Below are 24,093 nucleotides of genomic sequence, written 5' to 3' on the forward strand. Positions count from 1 at the left end.
AAACACTGTTTCTGGTTTCTCCCTGCTTCTTGATCGGTTTCTCGTTTGTGAATGTACAGTGTGTGTATGCGTGTATGTGTGTGTGTATGTGTGTTTGTCTGTGTCTGTACAGTGTGTTGGTGTGTACACTACCTTTTCTGTAATCTCAGTATTGTGATATTTGACTGTAATAAATCACAGTGACAAGAACCACTGAGCTGAGGCCCGTCACAGACGGACTCTCTCTCTCTTTGGGTTTAAAATAAAGTATTTTTTCTCCCATTTTCATTTTCAATATCTCCACTCCACTTATTCCACCTCTCCCTATTCCATCGACAGTCCTCCCCTCTCCCTATTCCATCGACAGTCCTCCCCTCTCCCTATTCCATCCACAGTCCTCCCCTCTCCCTATTCCATCCACAGTCCTCCCCTCTCCCTATTCCATCCACAGTCCTCCCCTCTCCCTATTCCATCCACAGTCCTCCCCTCTCCCTATTCCATCCACAGTCCTCCCCTCTCCCTATTCCATCCACAGTCCTCCCCTCTCCCTATTCCATCGACAGTCCTCCCCTCTCCCTATTCCATCGACAGTCCTCCCCTCTCCCTATTCCATCCACAGTCCTCCCCTCTCCCTATTCCATCGACAGTCCTCCCCTCTCCCTAATCCATTGATAGTCCTCCCCCTCTCCCTAATCCATTGATAGTCCTCCCCCTCTCCCTATTCCATCAACAGTCCTCCCCTCTCCCTATTCCATCGACAGTCCCCCCCTCTCCCTATTCCATCGACAGTCCTCCCCTCTCCCTATTCCATCGACAGTCCTCCCCTCTCCCTATTCCACCAGCAGTCTCTCATGAACATGCCTGGGCTCCACATTCCAAGATCTATGAGAATGAAGAAGACAAAGTGGTTGGAAGACAGATTACTGTAAACACAATTTTGAGAATAAGCGTCTAGATTAGCAAAAAACAAAAATATTTTGCTTGTCTTTCCGACTGTTCAGCAAGCGTCTGACTGTTGTTGTTTTGATGCACCACCATTTTCAACCAATAGAGGGCACTGTCACTGTAACATTGGTGAATGGAGGCCTGTTCACCTTTCCTACCTGTCTAGTACACCTCTATTGTGATGAGAAGAAGTCATTGTCACAGTAATTTTCTATAAATAATCACTCAATTTGCAGTTCCACATGATTGCAAAGAAAATAGCCCATTCACCATGATTACATGATCAATATTCATTATTTGTTAAACTGCAGAAAAACAAGTAAAAACAAATGTTGAGATTCGTGACAGTGCGAGCCTCAGCATCCTCCCTCCTTCCCCTCATCAATTCCTCTTTGTCTTAATGGTTTTTGCTGCGCCACCCTCGGTTCTTTGTCATGGCTCTGGTAAACAACTCTGTGACAGTTCCATTGAGAGCAGACAATTGGTTCATTACTGAGAACCACAACAGATAACTGTAAATAGCGGAGTGGAGTGTTCCATGGTCAGTCACAATTTCATTTAATTTTCTGAGTCGGGCTGTCATTACTCTTTCTCCCTCTGCCTGTGTCTTATTCTCTCTCTCTCTCTCTCTCTCCCTCTGCCTGTGTCTCATTCTGTCTCTCTCTCTCTCCCTCTGCCTGTGTCTCATTCTGTCTCTCTCTCTCTCCCTCTGCCTGTGTCTCATTCTGTCACTTTCTCTCTCCCTCTGCCTGTGTCTCATTCTCTCTCTCTCTCTCTCTCTCTCCCTCTGCCTGTGTCTCATTCTGTCACTCTCTCTCCCTCTGCCTGTGTCTCATTCTCTCTCTCCCTCTGCCTGTGTCTCATTCTGTCACTCTCTCTCTCCCTCTGCCTGTGTCTCATTCTGTCTCTCTCTCTCTCCCTCTGCCTGTGTCTCATTCTGTCACTTTCTCTCTCCCTCTGCCTGTGTCTCATTCTCTCTCTCTCTCTCTCTCCCTCTGCCTGTGTCTCATTCTGTCACTCTCTCTCTCCCTCTGCCTGTGTCTCATTCTCTCTCTCTCTCTCTCCCTCTGCCTGTGTCTCATTCTGTCACTCTCTCTCTCCCTCTGCCTGTGTCTCATTCTGTCACTCTCTCTCTCCCTCTGCATGTGTCTCATTCTGTCGCTCACTCTCTCCCTGTTTTTTTCATTCAGTCATTCTTTCCCTCTGTCTGTCAGTCTCTGCTTTGATATGTCAGTATGTGTGTGTGTGTGTGTGTGTGTGAATATGTGTGTGTTTTTCTGTCCCTTACAGGCCTTCAGGGCAGACTCCACACTGTCCTCTGACAGCCTCATTTGCATACTCATAAATCATTCACCGCTGACACCCAGTACACCCAGTACACACACACACACACATACCACAGCCCCAGCTCTTCTGTGTGCGAACAGAAAGGGTTGCGGGTTGAGTAAGAGGAGCAGCCTTATACAGAGGCATCACCAGTCACCAGTCCCCATTCAGTCAGTCCCCAGTCCCCAGTCCCCATTCAGTCAGTCCCCAGTCCCCATTCAGTCAGTCACCAGTCCCCATTCAGTCAGTCACCAGTCCCCATTCAGTCAGTCACCAGTCCCCATTCAGTCAGTCCCCAGTCCCCATTCAGTCAGTCCCCAGTCCCCATTCAGTCAGTCCCCAGTCCCCATTCAGTCAGTCACCAGTCACCAGTCAGTCAGTCACCATTCAGTTAGTCACCATTTGGTCAGTCACCAGTCAGTCAGTCCCCAGTCCCCATTCAGTCAGTCCCCATTCAGTCAGTCACCATTCAGTCAGTCACCAGTCAGTCAGTCAGTCACCAGTCCCCATTCAGTCAGTCCCCAGTCCCCATTCAGTCAGTCACCAGTCCCCATTCAGTCAGTCACCAGTCCCCATTCAGTCAGTCACCAGTCCCCATTCAGTCAGTCCCCAGTCCCCATTCAGTCAGTCCCCAGTCCCCATTCAGTCAGTCCCCAGTCCCCATTCAGTCAGTCCCCAGTCCCCATTCAGTCAGTCCCCAGTCCCCATTCAGTCAGTCCCCAGTCCCCATTCAGTCAGTCCCCAGTCCCCATTCAGTCAGTCACCAGTCAGTCAGTCCCCATTCAGTCAGTCACCATTCGGTCAGTCACCAGTCAGTCAGTCCCCAGTCCCCATTCAGTCAGTCCCCATTCAGTCAGTCACCATTCAGTCAGTCACCAGTCAGTCAGTCACCAGTCAGTCAGTCACCAGTCCCCATTCAGTCAGTCCCCAGTCCCCATTCAGTCATTCCCCAGTCCCCATTCAGTCAGTCCCCATTCAGTCAGTCACCAGTCCCCATTCAGTCAGTCCCCAGTCCCCATTCAGTCAGTCCCCATTCAGTCAGTCACCAGTCCCCATTCAGTCAGTCCCCATTCAGTCAGTCCCCAGTCCCCATTCAGTCAGTCACCAGTCCCCATTCAGTCAGTCACCAGTCCCCATTCAGTCAGTCCCCAGTCCCCATTCAGTCAGTCCCCAGTCCCCATTCAGTCAGTCACCAGTCCCCATTCAGTCAGTCCCCAGTCCCCATTCAGTCAGTCCCCATTCAGTCAGTCACCAGTCCCCATTCAGTCAGTCCCCATTCAGTCAGTCACCAGTCCCCATTCAGTCAGTCACCAGTCCCCATTCAGTCAGTCACCAGTCCCCATTCAGTCAGTCCCCAGTCCCCATTCAGTCAGTCCCCATTCAGTCAGTCACCAGTCCCCATTCAGTCAGTCCCCATTCAGTCAGTCCCCAGTCCCCATTCAGTCAGTCACCAGTCCCCATTCAGTCAGTCACCAGTCCCCATTCAGTCAGTCCCCAGTCCCCATTCAGTCAGTCCCCAGTCCCCATTCAGTCAGTCTCCAGTCCCCATTCAGTCAGTCACCAGTCCCCATTCAGTCAGTCACCACCATAATAACTGGCAGTAAAAAGCATTGCTGTCGCTGGCCAGGCTTATGGTGGCTCTAAGAGGCACTTGAGTGGAATGAGAGAACGGGCTAGGTTTAGTTGTGTGTAGTAAGCTCACTGAACATGAATAGGAGCTGACACACACCTCAATAGACTAGAAACAACAACATGGAGGACTACACATGCACAAGTCATATCAAAGCCTGGCATGTAGAAAGGTCACAGTGGGGTCAAAAGCCAATGGCCGACATCAGGCTTTGAAAAGGAGCAGGTGGCTTTATTGTTGACCTTTCAGACCCTGTGTGCATCCCAAATCGAACCATATTCCCTTTATAGTGCACTACTTTTGACCAGGCCCTATGAGCCCCGGAGAAAAGCAGTGCACTATAAAGGGAATAGGGTGCCATTTGGGACGCAGGCCTAATGTTGTCTTAAGTGTGTCCAGCAGCCCTGGTCCAGCCTGGTGGTTTTTACTGGACCCAGTCTAGCATGGCCAGGCTTAATCTGTTCCTCTGGACCCAGTCTAGCATGGCCAGGCTTAATCTGTTCCTCTGGACCCAGTCTAGCATGGCCAGGCTTAATCTGTTCCTCTGGACCCAGTCTAACATGGCCAGGCTTAATCTGTTCCTCTGGACCCAGTCTAGCATGGCCAGGCTTAATCTGTTCCTCTGGACCCAGTCTAGCATGGCCAGGCTTAATCTGTTCCTCTGGACCCAGTCTAACATGGCCAGGCTTAATCTGTTCCTCTGGACCCAGTCTAGCATGGCCAGGCTTAATCTGTTCCTCTGGACCCAGTCTAGCATGGCCAGGCTTAATCTGTTCCTCTGGACCCAGTCTAGCATGGCCAGGCTTAATCTGTTCCTCTGGACCCAGTCTAGCATGGCCAGGCTTAATCTGTTCCTCTGGACCCAGTCTAGCATGGCCAGGCTTAATCTGTTCCTCTGGACCCAGTCTAGCATGGCCAGGCTTAATCTGTTCCTCTGGACCCAGTCTAGCATGGCCAGGCTTAATCTGTTCCTCTGGACCCAGTCTAGCATGGCCAGGCTTAATCTGTTCCTCTGGACCCAGTCTAGCATGGCCAGGCTTAATCTGTTCCTCTGGACCCAGTCTAACATGGCCAGGCTTAATCTGTTCCTCTGGACCCAGTCTAGCATGGCCAGGCTTAATCTGTTCCTCTGGACCCAGTCTAGCATGGCCAGGCTTAATCTGTTCCTCTGGACCCAGTCTAACATGGCCAGGCTTAATCTGTTCCTCTGGACCCAGTCTAACATGGCCAGGCTTAATCTGTTCCTCTCCAAACACTGGCTGACTTCAATGACTTCTTTGACATTTTCACAGCAACTGTGTGGCCAAATGAACAAATGAGTAGAAAAACACACAAACAAAGATCTATTACATCTTGACAGATGTTATGGGTGTGTTGAAGCATCGTGTATTAGCCTGCTTCAGTTATAATTGATAAAGCAATAATGACATTAGGCCTGCTGTAACATTCCTTCGAGGTATGTTATTTACCTAATACCTCCACACTGCCCCCTAACCAAACATAGGAAACAATGGAACTATTGTCTCCACGAGCCGTGCATTATAGGCGACTGCACGGTCAAGTAGGATTTGACCCCACCGTGGCGTCTGAAAACCATTTTCAGAAAGGGGGACAGTCGGTCCTATACAACCAGGTTGGATGTTCATATAGCATAATAATCTCATCGATATAAAACTAGAACAGATTACAATGTAGCCTAGCGTTTGCCTACAATGTTCCACTTTATTCTGGAATTGTTCAGCATTGTACAGACTTCATTCCGAACTTTGAACAAAGCTGCTCGCGGGCCTTCCAGAGGTTACTTCTCGTCTCCGGTGAAAAGAAGAGGGTGGAGAGGGTCAAATTGTTTTTCTCAGACTTTCACGGCAGTTTGCAGTCTCTCCCGGTCGTGTGAGTAAACTGATCCGTACAGGCTCGGTCTAATGCATTGTGGGGGAGGAGAGAGAGAAGATACTCCATCCCTCTTTTTATTGGGCGCTGCCACTGAAAAGAAGAGGGTGGAGTGCTCAGTTGTTTTTCTCTGGCTTCAACGACAGTTTGCAGTCTCTCCCCGTTTTGTGTGTAAACTGATCCGTACAGGCTCTGTGTATTTTCTTGGGGGAGAGAGAGAGAGAGAGAGAGAGAGAGAGAGAGAGAGAGAGAGAGAGAGAGAGAGAGAGAGAGGGGGAGGAGGTGGAGAAGATACTCCATCCCTCTTTTTCTTGGCCGCTTTACCGCGGGCGTTACAGTTCAACGTGCAGTTTCTTGCCAATTCATCAGGGCGGACTTAATCCAACAGTGTGTTCGTCTTTGAATATGAAACACATTTGAATTCATTCTGTATTTACGTTTTTTTGGGCGTGAAGAAAAAATATATTGTCGTGGGGAAAGTGTCAAACTTCCATACCGTGTCATATTTCCCGGGATTTAGAGCGTCGTTGCTCGCTCCCTTCGGCATCTCACAATGTTTTCTCTCCCGGGGAAGATCTGAACTTTTTACGGACGGTGACAACGTAGACAATAGGACTTCGTTTGGGTTTTGGTTGCAAAAAGAGAGGAGACGAACCGATTAGGACAGCGAGTTCGTGTTCAACTACAAATTCCTGAGGTAAGCGACCGGTCATGGCCGTGTATTTTAACTTCTCTGCGGCTGAGTTTGGTTAAGAATGATGTGAAGGAATCGACAGATTGTTGGTCTGGCTCTATGACAGAGGGATAACAACGGGATCCTAATGCTTGGTAGAAATGTCTTGTGCCCTTACAACTGGGGAGCGAGTTGAGAATAGGGCATAGAAGGCTATAGTGTAGTGTTAATTTTGTAATAAATCTAGCGTGTGAGTTCCGGTCCTAATCAATGGAACCAATCTCAGTTCCTCATTAACCAGTCACGCGGCTACAATGTTGCGTGGCAATGATACAGTGAGTGGGCTACTGTTGCACGGTTTGTAGGTGAAAGTAGCTTAGTAACGTTAGATGCGTTTGCTATGTGTATTGCAGTGGGATGTTATCATGAAAACGACTGCATGGTTTTCAAACATTGACCTCGGTGTTTGGGAGCTCTTCAAAACAGGCCAACAATTTGCATTTCACTCGTTGGGAGTTGTGCTCAACAGATTTGTGAAACGACAAGGCTTTTACTCCGTAGCCTACCTAATGGGGATCCTAATAAAATACCGACCTACAGCATCTCATCCTACAAGCAGACTTCAGGAGAAACTATTCTCCAGGCAACATGTATGTATTCAGCCATGTTGGCTGTAGGCTAATGTGTTACCTGGTCTCTGTGCCTGGTTTGGACTGATCTGGATTTCCCAATGTTCTAGGCATCACTCCCACCATTGCGTCTGTCAACTGAACACATGCATTTAGGTATAATAAAGGCTGCAATGGAAGCCTGCATGCCATTGTCAATGGACATACATTGGCTGCTTGTATAGCCATTCCAACAAGTAGGTGACTTGTAAGAGCACTGTCCCGTCTCATTCCCATATCCCATCTAATGCTGAATGCAGTTCAGCTTTGGGCTTTGAACCCCATGTAGAGAAAGCAGAGTCAGTCACCACATGCTGTAGTGGTTCAGACCCAGAACAGGAAGAGCCCCTGCCCCCTCAAGGTCAAAAGGAGAGGGACAAAAACAGAGGGAGCATTTTCCCCTCCTCTCTCTGGGACTCTTTCTCTCTCTCTCTCTGTTTGTGTCTGAGACTGACCATGAGTAATGGGCCTGTTTGTTTGTCTTTCATGCTGAACATGGACACAGTATACACTGACGCTATTGATTCATGTTTCCTGCTCAAAACCAAGTGTGTGTGTGCACTGTCACGTTGTCCGTACCCCTCTGTCCCTAGAACGGAACAGTCCCCCCCCCTTCTGTAGTCACTGGACCTGCCTTGTTTAGAGTCAACATTGTATGTCTTCTTTCTCTCCCTCTCTCCTCCATCCCTTCTCCTCTCTCCTCCATCCCTTCTCCTCTCTCCTCCATCCCCCATAAATAGTAATCTCTGTCATAAGACTGTATAAGTTTGTTTCACAACCCTTCATAGGGATTAACGTTAAATGAACATGTCCATTATTGAAGAGCTAGATTTTGGTGTGTGTGTGTGTGGAAAATCTTGGATGGTCTCCCCAACACAACCATCTGCTTACTGGACACCCACACAGAGCCAGGTGCTGTTTCCTTCCACCACGTCCATGCATCATTGTCTGAGTCTCACACATACTGAAAGTGGACAACGTGTCGTGTGTTGATTTTCTGTGGGCTCAAATCACTGCAACACCGTTCCCTATTCAAAAAGTCCCTGTCAATTGTGAACATGGCCGTCGCTCCTAATGTTCAGGCAGACTAATAGCTCTCCACAAGGGTTAATTTGGGGTCATGTCTCTCATCTGAAGAGGACCGCTTGGTAGACAATTCAGAATAATGATTTGTGGAACAAAGACCTGTGTCTGTCTGCTTAAGAACGTGTGGGGGAGAAGAGAACACAATTAATGAAAACAACCCAGCTTTTGATTTCTATAGAGAACCGACGAGGGCAACAGAACCGACGAGGGCAACAGAACCGACGAGGGCACAACTATGGGGCAAACAGACTGGTTGGATTAGATTGTTGACCACATGTTAACTATGTTTCAGCTCCAGTGTTTATTGAAAACAAATACATTTGGTGAATGAACACTCATATACATTGTTAAAGTTGTTGGTTAGCTGGATTGACATGAAATCAGTCACAACAATACATGGTATCAAGAACAAGATGAAATAAGTCACTTAGGATTCCCCACATGGCAGCTTCTAGTCATTCTGGCTATCTGGTCATCCAGAATCCCAATGACACGCTGACCTCTGCCCCATGGAAGCGTGACCTCTGCCCCATGGAAGCGTGACCTCTGCCCCATGGAAGCGTGACCTCTGCCCCATGGAAGCGTGACCTCTGCCCCATGGAAGCGTGACCTCTGCCGTGACCTCGTGACCTCTGGGCACATGGTTTTCCTGACGTTGTCAGATGACCCGTCTATTGATCGTTTTGTATTTCATTTGTTTTTCTCTCCCACTGTTCACGTTTCATTATAGTCACTTGCCACAATTTTATAATATATTCATCATATTACAAGACATTGACTTTCTATCCATAGTAGATTCACATACAAGACCCTGGTACTTACCTACGGAGCAGCAAGAGGACCTGACCCTCCCTACCTTCAGGCTATGTTCAAACCCTACATCCCAACCAGAGTACTCTGTTCTGCCACCTCTGGTCTCTTGGCTCTCCTACCCCTATGGGAGGGCAGCTCCAGCTCAGCTCAGTCCAACCTCTTCTCTGTCCTGGCTCCCCAATGGTGGAACCAGCTTCCCCCTGAAGCTAAGACAGCAGAGTCCCTGCCCGTCTTCTGAAAACATCTGAAACCCTACCGCTTCAAATAGTATTTTAAGAAATCCCACCACCACTTTCGTGAATTTGCACTTGACTTTTTCCCTGCTTTCTAACTCTGACTCTACTGAGCTACATTATTGAGGGAAAATGTACTTTCTCTACCTGTGATATGTGGTTGTCTCACCTCGCTATTTTAAGATGAATGAACTAACTAAGTCGCTCTGGATAATGGCAACTGCTAAATGACTCAAATGTTAAGTGGGACACCTGGTGAAGTGGGACAGTTAAGGACTGGTAGTTCTTACAGGGAGGTTCAGGTGAACAGTAGTGGTCTGAAAGGTAAAGGTTTACAGAGGGATTGTTTAGTGCCGCTTGTACGTCCTGTGTGTGTACTGAAGCATTAGCTTTTAGTCCATTAGTGACCGGCAGTGTGTGTCACCTGTACTTGGGCTTCAGAAGCTAGAGTCCAAAGGTTGTTTACTGTGGAAGCACGGGGCTGTGTCTGCATGCATGTGTTTGTACTTGACTCATCAGACCACTGAACATGTTCATTCCAGTCTGTTTGCTCACCAAGTTAACCTGGGAAGGTCCGTAGTCTCCACACCTGACGGTTTCACTTTCCATTTCCTATAAAGTCCTGTACTTACTGTCAGTCCTCCTGGGTGACACCAGATGCATCATGGTTTATTACTGTCAGTCCTCCTGAGTGACACCAGATGCATCATGGTTTATTACCGTCAGTCCTCCTGGGTGACACCAGATGCATCATGGTTTATTACTGTCAGTCCTCCTGGGTGACAGCAGATTCTTTAATACTGTCAGTCCTCTTGGGTGACAGCAGATTCTTTATTACTGTCAGTCCTCCTGGGTGACAGCAGATTCTTTAATACTGTCAGTCCTCTTGGGTGACAGCAGATTCTTTAATACTGTCAGTCCTCTTGGGTGACAGCAGATTCTTTATTACTGTCAGTCCTCCTGGGTGACAGCAGATTCTTTATTACTGTCAGTCCTGAGTGACACCAGATGCATCATGGTTCATTACTGTCAGTCTTCCAGATGTCCTCCAGATGCATCATGTTCTGCTGTTGCTAAGTAGAGTTTATTGTTACTAATTTTTCATTCTTCTTATTTTAAACTCTGCATTGTTGGGAAGGGCTCATCAGCAGTCATTTCACAGTAAAGTCTACACCAGTTGTATACGGCACAGGTGCTGAATACGATTGGATTTACAGTATGGTGAATCATTTAGTTCTTCAGTTCTCCACCCGTAGGCTTTGGAATATCCCCACCTGAACATTTCAGTTTCCATTGTCTGTCCTACATTTACCCTCAGTCCTGGACATTTCAGTTTCCATTGTCTGTCCTACATTTACTGTCAGTCCTGGACATTTCAGTTTCCATTGTCTGTCCTACATTTACTGTCAGTCCTGGACATTTCAGTTTCCATTGTCTGTCCTACATTTACTGTCAGTCCTGGACATTTCAGTTTCCATTGTCTGTCCTACATTTACTGTCAGTCCTGGACATTTCAGTTTCCATTGTCTGTCCTACATTTACTGTCAGTCCTGGACATTTCAGTTTCCATTGTCTGTCCTACATTTACTGTCAGTCCTGGACATTTCAGTTTCCATTGTCTGTCCTACATTTACTGTCAGTCCTGGACATTTCAGTTTCCATTGTCTGTCCTACATTTACTGTCAGTCCTGGACATTTCAGTTTCCATTGTCTGTCCTACATTTACTGTCAGTCCTGGACATTTCAGTTTCCATTGTCTGTCCTACATTTACTGTCAGTCCTGGACATTTCAGTTTCCATTGTCTGTCCTACATTTACTGTCAGTCCTGGACATTTCAGTTTCCATTGTCTGTCCTACATTTACTGTCAGTCCTGGACATTTCAGTTTCCATTGTCTGTCCTACATTTACTGTCAGTCCTGGACATTTCAGTTTCCATTGTCTGTCCTACATTTACTGTCAGTCCTGGACATTTCAGTTTCCATTGTCTGTCCTACATTTACTGTCAGTCCTGGACATTTCAGTTTCCATTGTCTGTCCTACATTTACTGTCAGTCCTGGACATTTCAGTTTCCATTGTCTGTCCTACATTTACCCTCAGTCCTGGACATTTCAGTTTCCATTGTCTGTCCTACATTTACTGTCAGTCCTGGACATTTCAGTTTCCATTGTCTGTCCTACATTTACTGTCAGTCCTGGACATTCCTAAATTCCAGCACACAGTCTGAGCTCTGCCATGGATGACGGTTAATTGATGGTGACTCATTGACTTGTTTCAGTGTGTGGAGGGTTACTGTAAATGTTACCCTTGTCCTTACATGTTCATATGTTTGGGCTCCTGAGCGGCGCAGCGGTCTAGGGCACTGCACCTCAGTGCTAGAGGCATCCCTACAGACCCTGGTTTGATTCCAGGCTGTATCACAACCTGCCGTGATTGAGAGTCCTGTAGGGTGGTGCACAATTGGCCCACTGTCGTCCGGGTTAGTTAGGCCGTCATTGTAAATAAGAATTGGTTCTTAACTGACTTGCCTAGTTAAATAAAGGTTAAATAAATAACATTCATGAACTAGGTTACTTGGTCTTATTTGTTTTTCTCTTGTTTCACTTTTTTATATGGGGCAGTTAGTTATGTTGCCATGCTACTGTCACTGCACTGCTACTCACTGTTTGCTGTTAGATATTGGTGGACTTGGCCCATGGTCACTACTGTCGTGTTTGGTGTGTCTGTATGTATTCTTTCCCTTGGTGACCAAGCTGTGGGATGTTGTGGCGGTCTTAATGTCACGCTATGGCTTGGTGGCAGATTTGAGAAGTGACTCAGTATATTGGTGCCCTGTCTGTCTGTGTAGTAACCTCACATAAATGATGTTACTGGACACACGTGCGCTGGGACCTCCCCTGAGGTGGTGGCATCATGCAGAGGGGTGGTGGTGTGACCTCACTGGCCTGGGGTTTGTTTAGGTGTGTGTGTCAACATTGTGTCTGAGGTGAGATCACACCCCCTCTCACACCTGTAGGGGGACAGCTGCTGCAGCACACTGGGGGTTCTCTCTCCTGCTGGTGTCACCCCCCCCCCCCCCCCCCAACTCACCCACACGCATACATAGTGTGTTGTAGGCCTCTCCAGACAGAGGACTTAAGGGGTCCACGTGTCAACATTCTGTGCCATTGTTGGTGGTCAACAAGGTTTTTCGGCTGTTCCTGCAGTTTTTTCTCGAAGCAAGCTGAAGTTCGGTAGCCGAAGTCTATGCCCATCGTCTGTGATTGGTCAATAGTGGGGATTCTTCAATGAAGTGTTGTGCATAAAAACGAGCCATCTATCATTGAATAACATTTTTTTCACTTGAGAAATACTTCACCAAACATCTGTTAGATGTACAATTGAGTGACTAAGATCTACTTGGCAAAAACATCAAAATTAATGACAGATTTCTTGTTGTCTTCGACTCATTCAGACTATTTTAGAGGAAGTGCGTACTTGCTAAGGTGTTTTCAAGCAAAGGTATTTTTAAGGGAGACAGACGTTCACTACGCCGAGTTCTACTAGGAGCAAACTGAACCTAGTATGCAGACACCTTTTTAGAGACGGGATGTCGCAGGCCTCTCCAGACAGAGGACTTCTTAGAGACAGGTGTTCTCTGGTCCCTGGCTGTTCTGTCTTCTATATCCATATGGAGAGTAGAGTTCTCAGGTCCCTGTCTGCTCTGTCTTCTATATCCATATGGAGAGTAGAGTTCTCAGGTCCCTGTCTGTTCTGTCTTCTATATCCATATGGAGAGTAGAGTTCTCAGGTCCCTGTCTGTTCTGTCTTCTATATCCATATGGAGAGTAGTTCTCTGGTCCCTGTCTGCTCTGTCTTCTATATCCATATGGAGAGTAGAGTTCTCAGGTCCCTCCCTGTCTGTTCTGTCTTCTATATCCATATGGAGAGTAGTTCTCTGGTCCCTGTCTGCTCTGTCTTCTATATCCATATGGAGAGTACAGTTCTCTGGTCCCTGTCTGCTCTGTCTTCTATATCCATATGGAGAGTACAGTTCTCTGGTCCCTGTCTGTTCTGTCTTCTATATCCATATGGAGAGTACAGTTCTCTGGTCCCTGTCTGTTCTGTCTTCTATATCCATGTGGAGGGTACAGTTCTCTGGTCCCTGTCTGCTCTGTCTTCTATATCCATATGGAGAGTACAGTTCTCTGGTCCCTGTCTGCTCTGTCTTCTATATCCATATGGAGAGTACAGTTCTCTGGTCCCTGTCTGCTCTGTCTTCTATATCCATATGGAGAGTAGAGTTCTCTGGTCCCTGTCTGTTCTGTTTTCTATATCCAGGGAGCAGCAGAGAGACTGGCTGTTTGGCCCTGGTAGAAGGGAGCAGCAGAGAGACTGGCTGGTTGGCCCTGGTAGAAGGGAGCAGCAGAGAGACTGGCTGGTTGGCCCTGGTTGAAGGGAGCAGCAGAGAGACTGCTTGGTGGTGCTGGTTGAAGGGAGCAGCAGAGAGACTGCTTGAAGGGAGCAGCAGAGAGACTGCTTGAAGGGAACAGGAAGATAAGAGCAGAGTTTTTCATCCCTCAGAGTGAAGGAAGAGTGGAATAGTTTGTTTATACTCTGAGCTAGATCAAGTCTCCGGGAGGGGAGAAATCAAAAGACAAAATCAAAGCTTTGCTTTGTGTTTAAATATGCAGTGGAGAAATACAGGTACACACACACTGACAGATGGCTGATATATGAGAGCCGCCAAATGTGTGTGTGTGTTTGTCAGCCGCTCACCACAGTGTCCAGGTTTTAGAGGGAGTGACTGTCAAAAGCAGCTTAGCCTACCTGCTGGGGACCTTTTGTGTGTTGGTGATATTGACCAAGAGCTCACCACTGTTTTAATCCTCTTGCATTCTGTTGGTGCTGGAATTTCATCTTTCTCTCTCCCCCTGAACACCACGTAATGCGCTCGTTAATCCTCAAACATTCCTCACGCTTTAGTTTTAATTATGAGCCCTAAAGTAGTGGTAACGCTGAGGTCCCTGCTGCTGCTTACCAATAGCCTTTAGCTGTTAGAGTACAGGGTAACACGCGGTTAGAAAGGGTACAGGGTAACACGCGGTTAGAAAGGGTACAGGGTAACACGCGGTTAGAAAGGGTACAGGGTAACACGCGGTTAGAAAGGGTACAGGGTAACACCATACTGTTTTCAGTGTAAGCGGGGACATTCATTATAAAGTAGGCAGGTTTGTGTGTGTGTGAAAGCTCCAGGAAAACCTGCTTAACAGGACACTAGTGTAGCTCCAGTTGTAATAACAGACTTTAGGCCATTAGGAAACCCTGTTTAACAGTTAGAACAACTGGAGCTATGCTAACCTGTTTAACAGTAGACTGTCATAGAACAACTGGAGCTATGCTAACCTGTTTAACAGGGTTCCTAATGGCCTAAAGTCTGTTAGACTAGCCCAGCTCCTGTTTTAACACAGTGTAGACTAGGCCAGTAGACTAGTGTAGCTCCTGTTGTTCTAACACAGTGTAGACTAGACCAGTAGACTAGTGTAGCTCCTGTTGTTCCAACACAGTGTAGACTAGACCAGTAGACTAGCGCAGCTCCTGTTTTAACACAGTGTAGACTAGACCAGTAGACTAGCGTAGCTCCTGTTGTTCTAACACAGTGTAGACTAGACCAGTAGACTAGCGTAGCTCCTGTTGTTCTAACACAGTGTAGACTAGACTAGTGTAGCTCCTGTTGTTCTAACACAGTGTAGACTAGACCAGTAGACTAGCGTAGCTCCTGTTCTAACACAGTGTAGACTAGACCAGTAGACTAGCGTAGCTCCTGTTCTAACACAGTGTAGACTAGACCAGTAGACTAGCGTAGCTCCTGTTGTTCTAACACAGTGTAGACTAGACTAGTGTAGCTCCTGTTGTTCTAACACAGTGTAGACTAGACCAGTAGACTAGCGTAGCTCCTGTTGTTCTAACACAGTGTAGACTAGACCAGTAGACTAGCGTAGCTCCTGTTCTAACACAGTGTAGACTAGACCAGTAGACTAGCGTAGCTCCTGTTTTAACACAGTGTAGACTAGACCAGTAGACTAGCGTAGCTCCTGTTCTAACACAGTGTAGACTAGACCAGTAGACTAGCGTAGCTCCTGTTCTAACACAGTGTAGACTAGACCAGTAGACTAGCGTAGCTCCTGTTGTTCTAACACAGTGTAGACTAGACCAGTAGACTAGCGTAGCTCCTGTTCTAACAGTGTAGACTAGACCAGTAGACTAGCGTAGCTCCTGTTTTAACACAGTGTAGACTAGGCCAGTAGGTGTGGTTGCTGGCTTTTATGAAGTGAACTTAACTTACTGAGTGACTTCTTTACACACTGTCTGTGTCTCTGCCATTATCTATTCTGTCTGTGACATCCCCTAACAGACTGTACACCTGCTGTGATCATCTGTTCAACTGTGGGAGTACCTCTTGTCTGTCTCTTGCTGCTTGCTTAAAGGCTTTGAGGCTCTAGAAGAGACTCACAGCCAATCCTGGAGAGCTGCAAGAGGTGCAGGCTTTGTTCCAGCCCAGCACTAACAACTCATTTAGATTAATCATCAACATCTTGATGATTAGTTGGATACGATGTGGTGATCCTGGACTGAGAGGGGTGGTGGATGCTGAATACTGCTGTTTAAAGCTGTTACCGGCTGAGACCTGTCTCCCCCTCTGTCTCCCCCTCTGTCTCCCCCTCTGTCTCCCCCTCTGTCTCCCCCTCTGTCTCCCCCTCTGTCTCCCCCTCTGTCTCCCCCTCTGTCTCCCCCTCTGTCTCCCCCTCTGTCTCCCCCTCTGTCTCCCCCTCTGTCTCCCCCTCTGTCTCCCCCTCTGGTATTTAACTGGCAGTATATCACTGTGTCACACAACAGCACAGCAGCATAGTCTGTGTCTCAAATGCCACCCTATTCCCTTGTTAGGACACTACTTTTGACCTGGGCCTCATGGGTAGTAGTGCTCAATACAGGGAATAGGGTGCCATTTGGGATGCAAACATAGTGTAGTGAGGAGCTAGCTGTAGCCCAGAAGGTGTTTCTATTTCACACATCAGCGGTGTTTTCTCACACAGTCGTGTGTGTTGTGTTGCGTTGCCCAGGACGACAGATGCTGGGGTCAGTGGTCAGCAGGCGTGAAAGGTCATGTCGCTACTAGATAAAAATAACAAGGTCATGTCATAGCTAGGTAAGAACAATGTAGAGATTGTAGCTGCCCATAGGTAGGTAACAGTGATATGTAGCAAATGGAATAGTCCATGGGTAGGTAACAGAGGGGGTGTAAATAATGGACTAGTCCATGGGTAGGTAACAGAGGGGGTGTAAATAATGGACTAGTCCATGGGTAGGTAACAGAGGGGGTGTAAATAATGGACTAGTCCATGGGTAGGTGCCAGGGGGGTGTAGATAATGGACTAGTCTATGGGTAGGTGCCAGGGGGTGTAGATAATGAAATAGTCTATGGGTAGGTTCCAGGGGGTGTAGATAATGGAGTAGTCTATGGGTAGGTTCCAGGTGGTGTAGATAATGGATTAGTCTATGGGTAGGTTCCAGGGGGAGTAGATAATGGAGTAGTCTATGGGTAGGTGCCAGGGGGTGTAGATAATGAAATAGTCTATGGGTAGGTGCCAGGGGGTGTAGATAATGGAGTAGCCTATGGGTATGGGAGAGATGCACACACTGTTGGTAGCATTCCATCTGCTTGTGTTCCTGGAGCAGGGAATATCAGCCACCACCATTAACAGTCACACACCTCTGCCCATCCCCTAGCACGCACACTGTACTCAGTTCAGTCCATATATTGACTAATCTAATGTGTTTGTACTTATACATCTATCTACATTAGGGTCTTATCCATGCTAATGGAGTATTTCTAAACGTTACTGGCTGTTCTCAGAGCAGTCTACATTAAAACCTCATCCAACATGTGGGAGGCTGTGTGATGCCCTGATATAGGACACGCTGGTATGGCCTGCATCCTAAATGGTACCCTATTCTCTACATGGTGCACTAATGTTGACCAGAGCCCTATGGGCCCCTGTCAAAAGTAGTGCATTAAATAGGGAATAGGTTACAATTTAGGATGCTACCTATATCAGAGTGTTCTATATCAGGGCCTCATACATTCTCCGTAATAATTAGTCATGTCTGTATCCAGACCTCACGTGGAAAGAAACCCTACAGGACTACTGTTTACTGAAATCACTGGCCTGATTGAAGGGCACAGCATTCAATTCCTCCCTGTGTGTGTGAACTTTTTGTGCGTGTTTGTAGGCTACACACAGTGTGCATATCTGACCATCTCGTCTCAGTCCATGTGCTTAATTTCCTGTTCCTGTGTTTGGCCTAGTGCCGGTTTCACTCTGCATGACATTGGCAGCCTCCTCTCCTCTCCAACCTCAAAGCTCTTTCCCAGAACTCCCTAACAACGGCCCAGCCAGCCAGTGTTCAGAGGGCCCTCTGAATCAGAACGCTGAGTTTAAACGAAACCAAATGTCATGCCACTTCTCTTAACTATGTCTGTCTCGCTGCAGAGTCTTCAGAAAGAACTCACCCCTTGACTTGTTCTATATGTTGTTACAGCCTGAATTTAAAATGGATTACATCGACATTTTGTCACTGGCCTACACACACAATACCCCATCATTTCAAAGTGGAATTATATTTTTACACATATTTACAAATGAATATCTGAAATGTCTTGAGTCAATAAGTATTCAACCACTTGTTATGGCCTAAATAAGTTCAGGAGTAAAAATGTGCTCAACAGGTCACATAAGTTGCATGGACTCACTATGTGTGCAAAGCTAGTGTTTAACATGATTTCTGAATGACTGCCTCAGTCGAACAGTGAATTTCAATCACAGATTCAACCACAAAGACCAGGGAGTTTTACCAATGCCTCCCAAAGAAGGGCACCTATTGGTAGATGGGTTAAAAAAAACAGACATTGAAATTGCTTTGAGCATGGTGAAGTTATTAATTACACCTTGGGTGGTGTATCCAATACACCCAGTCACTACAAAGATACGAGCTTCCTTCCTAACTTAGTTGCCAGAGAGGAAGGAAACCACTCAGGGATTCACCGTGAGGCTGATGGTGACTTTAAAACAGAGTTAATGGCTGTCATTGGAGATAACTGAGGATGGATCAACAACATTGCAGTTATTTGACAATACTAACCTAATTAACAGCGTGAAAAGAAGGAAGCCTGTACAGAATAAAACAATTCCAAAACATACTTCCTGTTTACAATAAGGCATTAAAGTAATACTCAAAAAAAAATTGGTAAAGAAATTCACTTTTTGTCCTGAAATACAAATCGTTATATTTGGGACAAACACATCACATTTTCAAGCATGGTGGTGGCTGTATCATATTATGGGTATGCTTGTCATTGGCAAGAACTTAAGGATGAAAATAAATGGAATAGAGCTAAACAAGGTAACATCCTAGAAAACCTGGTTGTTTGATGTCCATCAGACACTAGGATACAAATGTGCCTTTCAGCAGGACAATAACCTAAAACCCAAAGCCAAATATGCACAGAAGTTGCTTACCAAGACAACAACATTGAATGTTCGTGAGTGGCCTAGTTACAGTTTTCACTTAAATTGTCTTGATAATAAATGGCAGGACTTGAAAATGACTCTAGCAAGGATCAACAACCAGCTTGATAGAGCTTGAAGCATTGTAAAAATAATAATGTGCAAATATTATACAATCCAGGTGAGCAAAGCTCTTCTAAACTTACCCAGAAAGACTTGCATCTGTATTTGCTGCCAAAGGGGATTATAACATGTATTGTCTCGGGGCTGAATACTGATGTAATCAAGATATATTTGTCTTTTTATTTGTCATAAGTTTTCTAACACTTTGATATAATAGTATTTTGTGTAGATCTTTGAGAGAGAAATTATAATGAAATACATTTTAATCCCACCTTGTAACACAACAAAATGTGGAAAAAGTCAAGGGGTGTGAATATTTTCTGAAGGAACTGTATGACTGCCTCTTACCACCCTCTTCAAACTCCTACTAACAGACTGCCTCTTACCACGCCCTTCAAAGTCCTACTAACAGACTGCCTCTTACCACGCTCTTCAAACTCCTACTAACACACTGCCTCTTACCACCCTCTTCATACTCCTACTAACAGACTGCCTCTTACCACCCTCTTCATACTCCTACTAACAGACTGCCTCTTACCACGCCCTTCAAACTCCTACTAACACACTGCCTCTTACCACCCTCTTCATACTCCTACTAACAGACTGCCTCTTACCACCCTCTTCATACTCCTACTAACAGACTGCCTCTTACCACCCTCTTCAAACTCCTACTAACAGACTGCCTCTTACCACGCCCTTCAAACTCCTACTAACACACTGCCTCTTACCACCCTCTTCATACTCCTACTAACAGACTGCCTCTTACCACGCTCTTCAAACTCCTCCTAACACACTGCCTCTTACCACGCTCTTCAAACTCCTACTAACACACTGCCTCTTACCACTCTCTTCAAACTCCTCCTAACAGACTGCCTCTTACCACTCTCTTCAAACTCCTCCTAACAGACTGCCTCTTACCACTCTCTTCAAACTCCTCCTAACAGACTGCCTCTTACCACGCTCTTCAAACTCCTACTAACAGACTGCTGTGTGTGTGTCTTAATGTAAATCTAATCACAAGGAGATGGCGCCGCACCCCACACACACGTTTTAATCTATGAATGTATGCTTCAGGATTGGCAGTGTCGTTTGCATGGGTGGACGGTTGTTTACATGCCGGCTTGGCTTACGCATTAGATGATCACAACATTACTGAAGTTTAATTACAGAGCCTGACTGGTAGGAAAAATGGCTGTGGTTGAAGCTGGAGAGACTAAATAACTTTGTTCTAGAAACTCTCTTGGTTGGTCTGTCTGTCTGCGTTTCTCTCCTTCTATTCTCGGTGTTTCTGTCTCTCTCTGTGTCCTCTTGGACTTGACACACCCTACACCACAGATATCATGTTTACAGCAAACACCCAGCCAAACTGGATCACAGCCCTCCTCCCCCTTCCCTCTCTCAAACTTCCTGTTCTTCCCCTCTGTTCTCTTTCCAGCTACGTGCTGGAGGAGGTTCTAGCTAGTCCACTACGCTGGGAAATGGGGCTTTATTAATTAGTTATGTATTAAAGCTGATAACAAACACTTGGTTTGTAATACTTTATCACATCTGCTTATTATTTAATAAGGCATTAAAGTTATTATGTAAAAATCGCTCCACCATTTCCTGGTTGCTAAAATTATAATACAATTTGCCTAACTTCAGTTTGTGACAAAACAAGCAAGTATAAGTATAGCGAGACATTGTATCTAATTTCCAGAACCAAAAATGTTGTATTTTCAGCAGTTTGAAGCTGGTGGACAAAACCGAAAGTAAAAGACACAAAAACTATACTTAAGAATGCTTAGCATAGAAATAGCGCACATAGAATAATCTACCGCTTCTTAGACTTGCTTTCAAAGAGTGACAGATCTATGAAGCACTTTTCTATGTGATTTTGGTTGTGCTTCCTAAAAAGGTACATATTGCAGCTTTAAGATGAAGTAACGATCTGCCCATTAGTCATGAATCATTATTCCTACAAAACCTCCATTATACATGCCAGTGAGGGAGCTATATAAACAACAGCTAAAGCAGTACCTACTCAGAGTAGTGTGAACAGTCACTCTGCTCTGCTGTCTGTTTCTAGACTGTTCCAGCAATCAGTTTGGTATTTCCTGCTCCCTGTGCCTGCTGACTTTCTCCTCTCATTACAGTGAACTGAGATCAGTGGAGCTGGAGGTGTGTTGTCTGGAATGTTACTCCATCCCTGTCTCTCTTTCTCTCTTCACATCTCGCTCTCTTTTTGTTCCCCCTCTTTTCTCCTTTATTTCCTGCCATGATTGGAGCGATTTGTTTTCTACATGACGATGGGTGGATGTCGTGGGTGTATGGATGTCGTGGGTGGATGGATGTCGTGGGTGGATGGATGGATGGATGTCGTGGGTGGATGTAGTGGACGTATGTAGTGGATGCCTCGTGGCCCTCATTGTAAATTCCAGCCACTATTATGTATTATGAGGGCAGTTATTCATATGGAATTGGTTTATTTCCACGGTAATGGAAACTCTGCTTTCAGCCAAACTCACACTTCAATCTCTATTCAATTAAATCTCTCGCTCTCTACTCTTTCTCCCAACCCCCTCTCTCTTTCTCCCAACCCCCTCTCTCTTTCTCCCAACCCCCTCTCTCTTTCTCCCAACCCCCCCTCTCTTTCTCCCAACCCCCTCTCTCTTTCTCCCAAACCCCTCTCTCTTTCTCCCAACCCCCTCTCTCTTTCTCCCAACCCCCTCTCTCTTTCTCCCAACCCCCTCTCTCTTTCTCCCAACCCCCTCTCTCTTTCTCCCAACCCCCTCTCTCTTTCTCCCAACCCCCTCTCTCTTTCTCCCAACCCCCTCTCTCTTTCTCCCAACCCCCTCTCTCTTTCTCACACACCTCGCTGTTCTTAAAGACAACAAACATGCTGCCTCTCTCCAGAAATGAATGAATAAAACAAGTGGTATGTCATTCAGGTAAGAGGGATAGTTTTAGCTCTCTAACGCTTGGTGAACTGATTTTCAATGACCAGAAGCTCAGCACGTCCTCTGGGTCTCTGACAGTGTGTGGGTTGTGGTGAAGGTGGTTTAGGCTAACACTGATGCCCTAGGGATGTATGTACCTCGGACAAACAGAGGCAGGATATTACTAGGCTGGAACAAATAATCCCCCCCCCCCCCCACCACTAACACACACACTCTTACAGTACATTCCGTCCCTGCCTTGTGTCAGTGTTTGGTCATTTCACCACAGCCTGCTGAAATGCCCCCGGTTCCATTTAGTCTTATCAGACTGTGAACAGCGACCAGCAGCATTCCACTGTGATAAGACCAGCAGCCGTCACTCCTCATCCACTGCCCTGTCTCTGTCTGGATGAGGGTGGGAAGGAGGGAAGATAGGGGCTGAGGTGTGTTCAGCACAGAGGGGTGAGGGAGGGGGACGGAGGTGGACTGATGGGGGACGGAGGTGGACTGATGGGGGACGGAGGTGGACTGATGGGGGACGGAGGTGGACTGATGGGGGACGGAGGTGGACTGATGGGGGACGGAGGTGGACTGATGGGGGACGGAGGTGGACTGATGGGGGACGGAGGTGGACTGATGGGGGACGGAGGTGGACTGATGGGGGGCGGAGGTGGACTGATGGGGGGCGGAGGTGGACTGATGGGGGGACGGAGGTGGACTGATGGGGGGCGGAGGTGGACTGATGGGGGGCGGAGGTGGACTGATGGGGGGCGGAGGTGGACTGATGGGGGACGGAGGTGGACTGATGGGGGACGGAGGTGGACTGATGGGGGGCGGAGGTGGACTGATGGGGGACTGAGATGAGGTGGACTGAGTTGTGAGGGCCGGAGGGAAATTAGTTTATGAAGGTTGTTGCCCTGTCTCTGGAAAGCCTTGCTTATTTTAGGGAAATATTTCACTGACATAGCCTATCCACTTCCCCTCTCACTCACACACGTGCGCCTGCCAGCCAGCCAGCCAGCCATCCATCCATAACAACCCTATTTGTCAGGTGATCAATAAAGTAATACTGGTCATGATGAGTGGTGGTTGGAGACAATCTCAACGGTCCCTCCTGTCTGTCCCTCCCTCCCGTTTGTCTGTCTGTCCCTCCCTCCCATTTGTCTGTCCCTCCCTTCCTCCCGTCTGTCTTTCCGTCCCTCCCTCCCGTCTGTCTGTCCCTCCCGTCTGTCTGTCCCTCCCGTCTGTCTGTCCCTCCCGTCTGTCCCTTCTAACAAGGACCTGCTGCCTGCCACTGTCTTTCAGCTGTGGGGGGTGTGTGTGTGTGTTCGGGATGACAACAATGTTTGTTTCCATCACTAGATCTGTTTTCCTAAAGAAGTTAAATCTGCTTGGTGTTTTGTTTCCTAGCCACGATACTAAGGAGTACACACACACATTTACACACACACACACACACACACCCCTTTACACACACACACACACACACCCCTTTACACACACACACACACACACACACACGCACCTACACACACACACACACACACACACACACACACACACAGAGACAGTGCTGATCACAGTCACTTCCCAAGGACACAGCAGCAGCAGACTCACACTCCACTACAGCTGTGATTCATCTCTCTGTCGACAGTTATCCATTCTCATTTACATCTCAGCAGTCATATGTTTGTTAACAGATCTCCTCTGGCAGTCTCATGTCAACAGTCATATGTTTGTTAACAGATCTCCTCTGGCAGTCTCATCTCGTCCAAGACCCAACCCACTGTAAATCACAGAGGACGAGGAGGAAGGTTTGCTCCTGCTTCCCCTCCTACCTCTCCCATTATGTCTACCAGTTATACTCCATCTGGCTGAATAGAAATGCTGTACAACGTGTGTCCTACTACATAGCTCATTATACAAGCCAGGGATGGAGGTGTTAAGTTGTTCTGTGGGAGGTTCCTCTGGATTTATCTGGGAAAGAGGAAGAATAGGGTGGTAAGTGAGGGCCCCAGGCCTGTATCGGAGGGAGGAGAGGAAAGACGAGAGAGTGGACCTATCTGAGTGGAGGAGGAAAGGAATGTGAGGGTGCATTGTCTGTAGTCATCGGAGAGGAGCGACTGAGTGGAGTGACTGACTGTTCCTGCTGGCTGATGGAGGAGTGATTTGCAGTGGTAGCTGTGCTCTGTCGGTTCCATTAAACACACTGTCCCCGCTCTCCTCCCTCCACCCATCCATCCTCACAAAAACAGGGCACAGTT

At 47.0% G+C, this 24,093-nt stretch overlaps 2 protein-coding genes across 2 annotated transcripts in view; one reads left to right on the forward strand and one right to left on the reverse strand.

The window, feature by feature from the left end:
• Nucleotides 1-6,008: 6,008 nt before the first annotated feature.
• LOC110490812 (plexin-B2) overlaps nt 6,009-24,093 on the forward strand; it is a 184,912-nt gene continuing 166,827 nt past the window's right edge. The window contains exon 1 of the mRNA XM_036945206.1: nt 6,009-6,467. The gene's annotated coding sequence lies outside the window, so the exon portion shown is untranslated. The remainder of the gene's footprint in view (nt 6,468-24,093) is intronic.
• LOC118938899 (pollen-specific leucine-rich repeat extensin-like protein 3) lies at nt 22,094-23,676 on the reverse strand. Its single transcript, XM_036945559.1, has 2 exons — nt 23,668-23,676; nt 22,094-22,699 (listed from the first exon to the last, which is right to left on the reverse strand). Exons 1-2 carry the CDS (start codon nt 23,674-23,676, stop codon nt 22,094-22,096), a joined length of 615 nt encoding a protein of 204 aa, XP_036801454.1.

This window comes from Oncorhynchus mykiss, chromosome 15, assembly GCF_013265735.2.
Source record: "Oncorhynchus mykiss isolate Arlee chromosome 15, USDA_OmykA_1.1, whole genome shotgun sequence".
NCBI classification, from domain to species: Eukaryota; Metazoa; Chordata; class Actinopteri; order Salmoniformes; family Salmonidae; genus Oncorhynchus; species Oncorhynchus mykiss.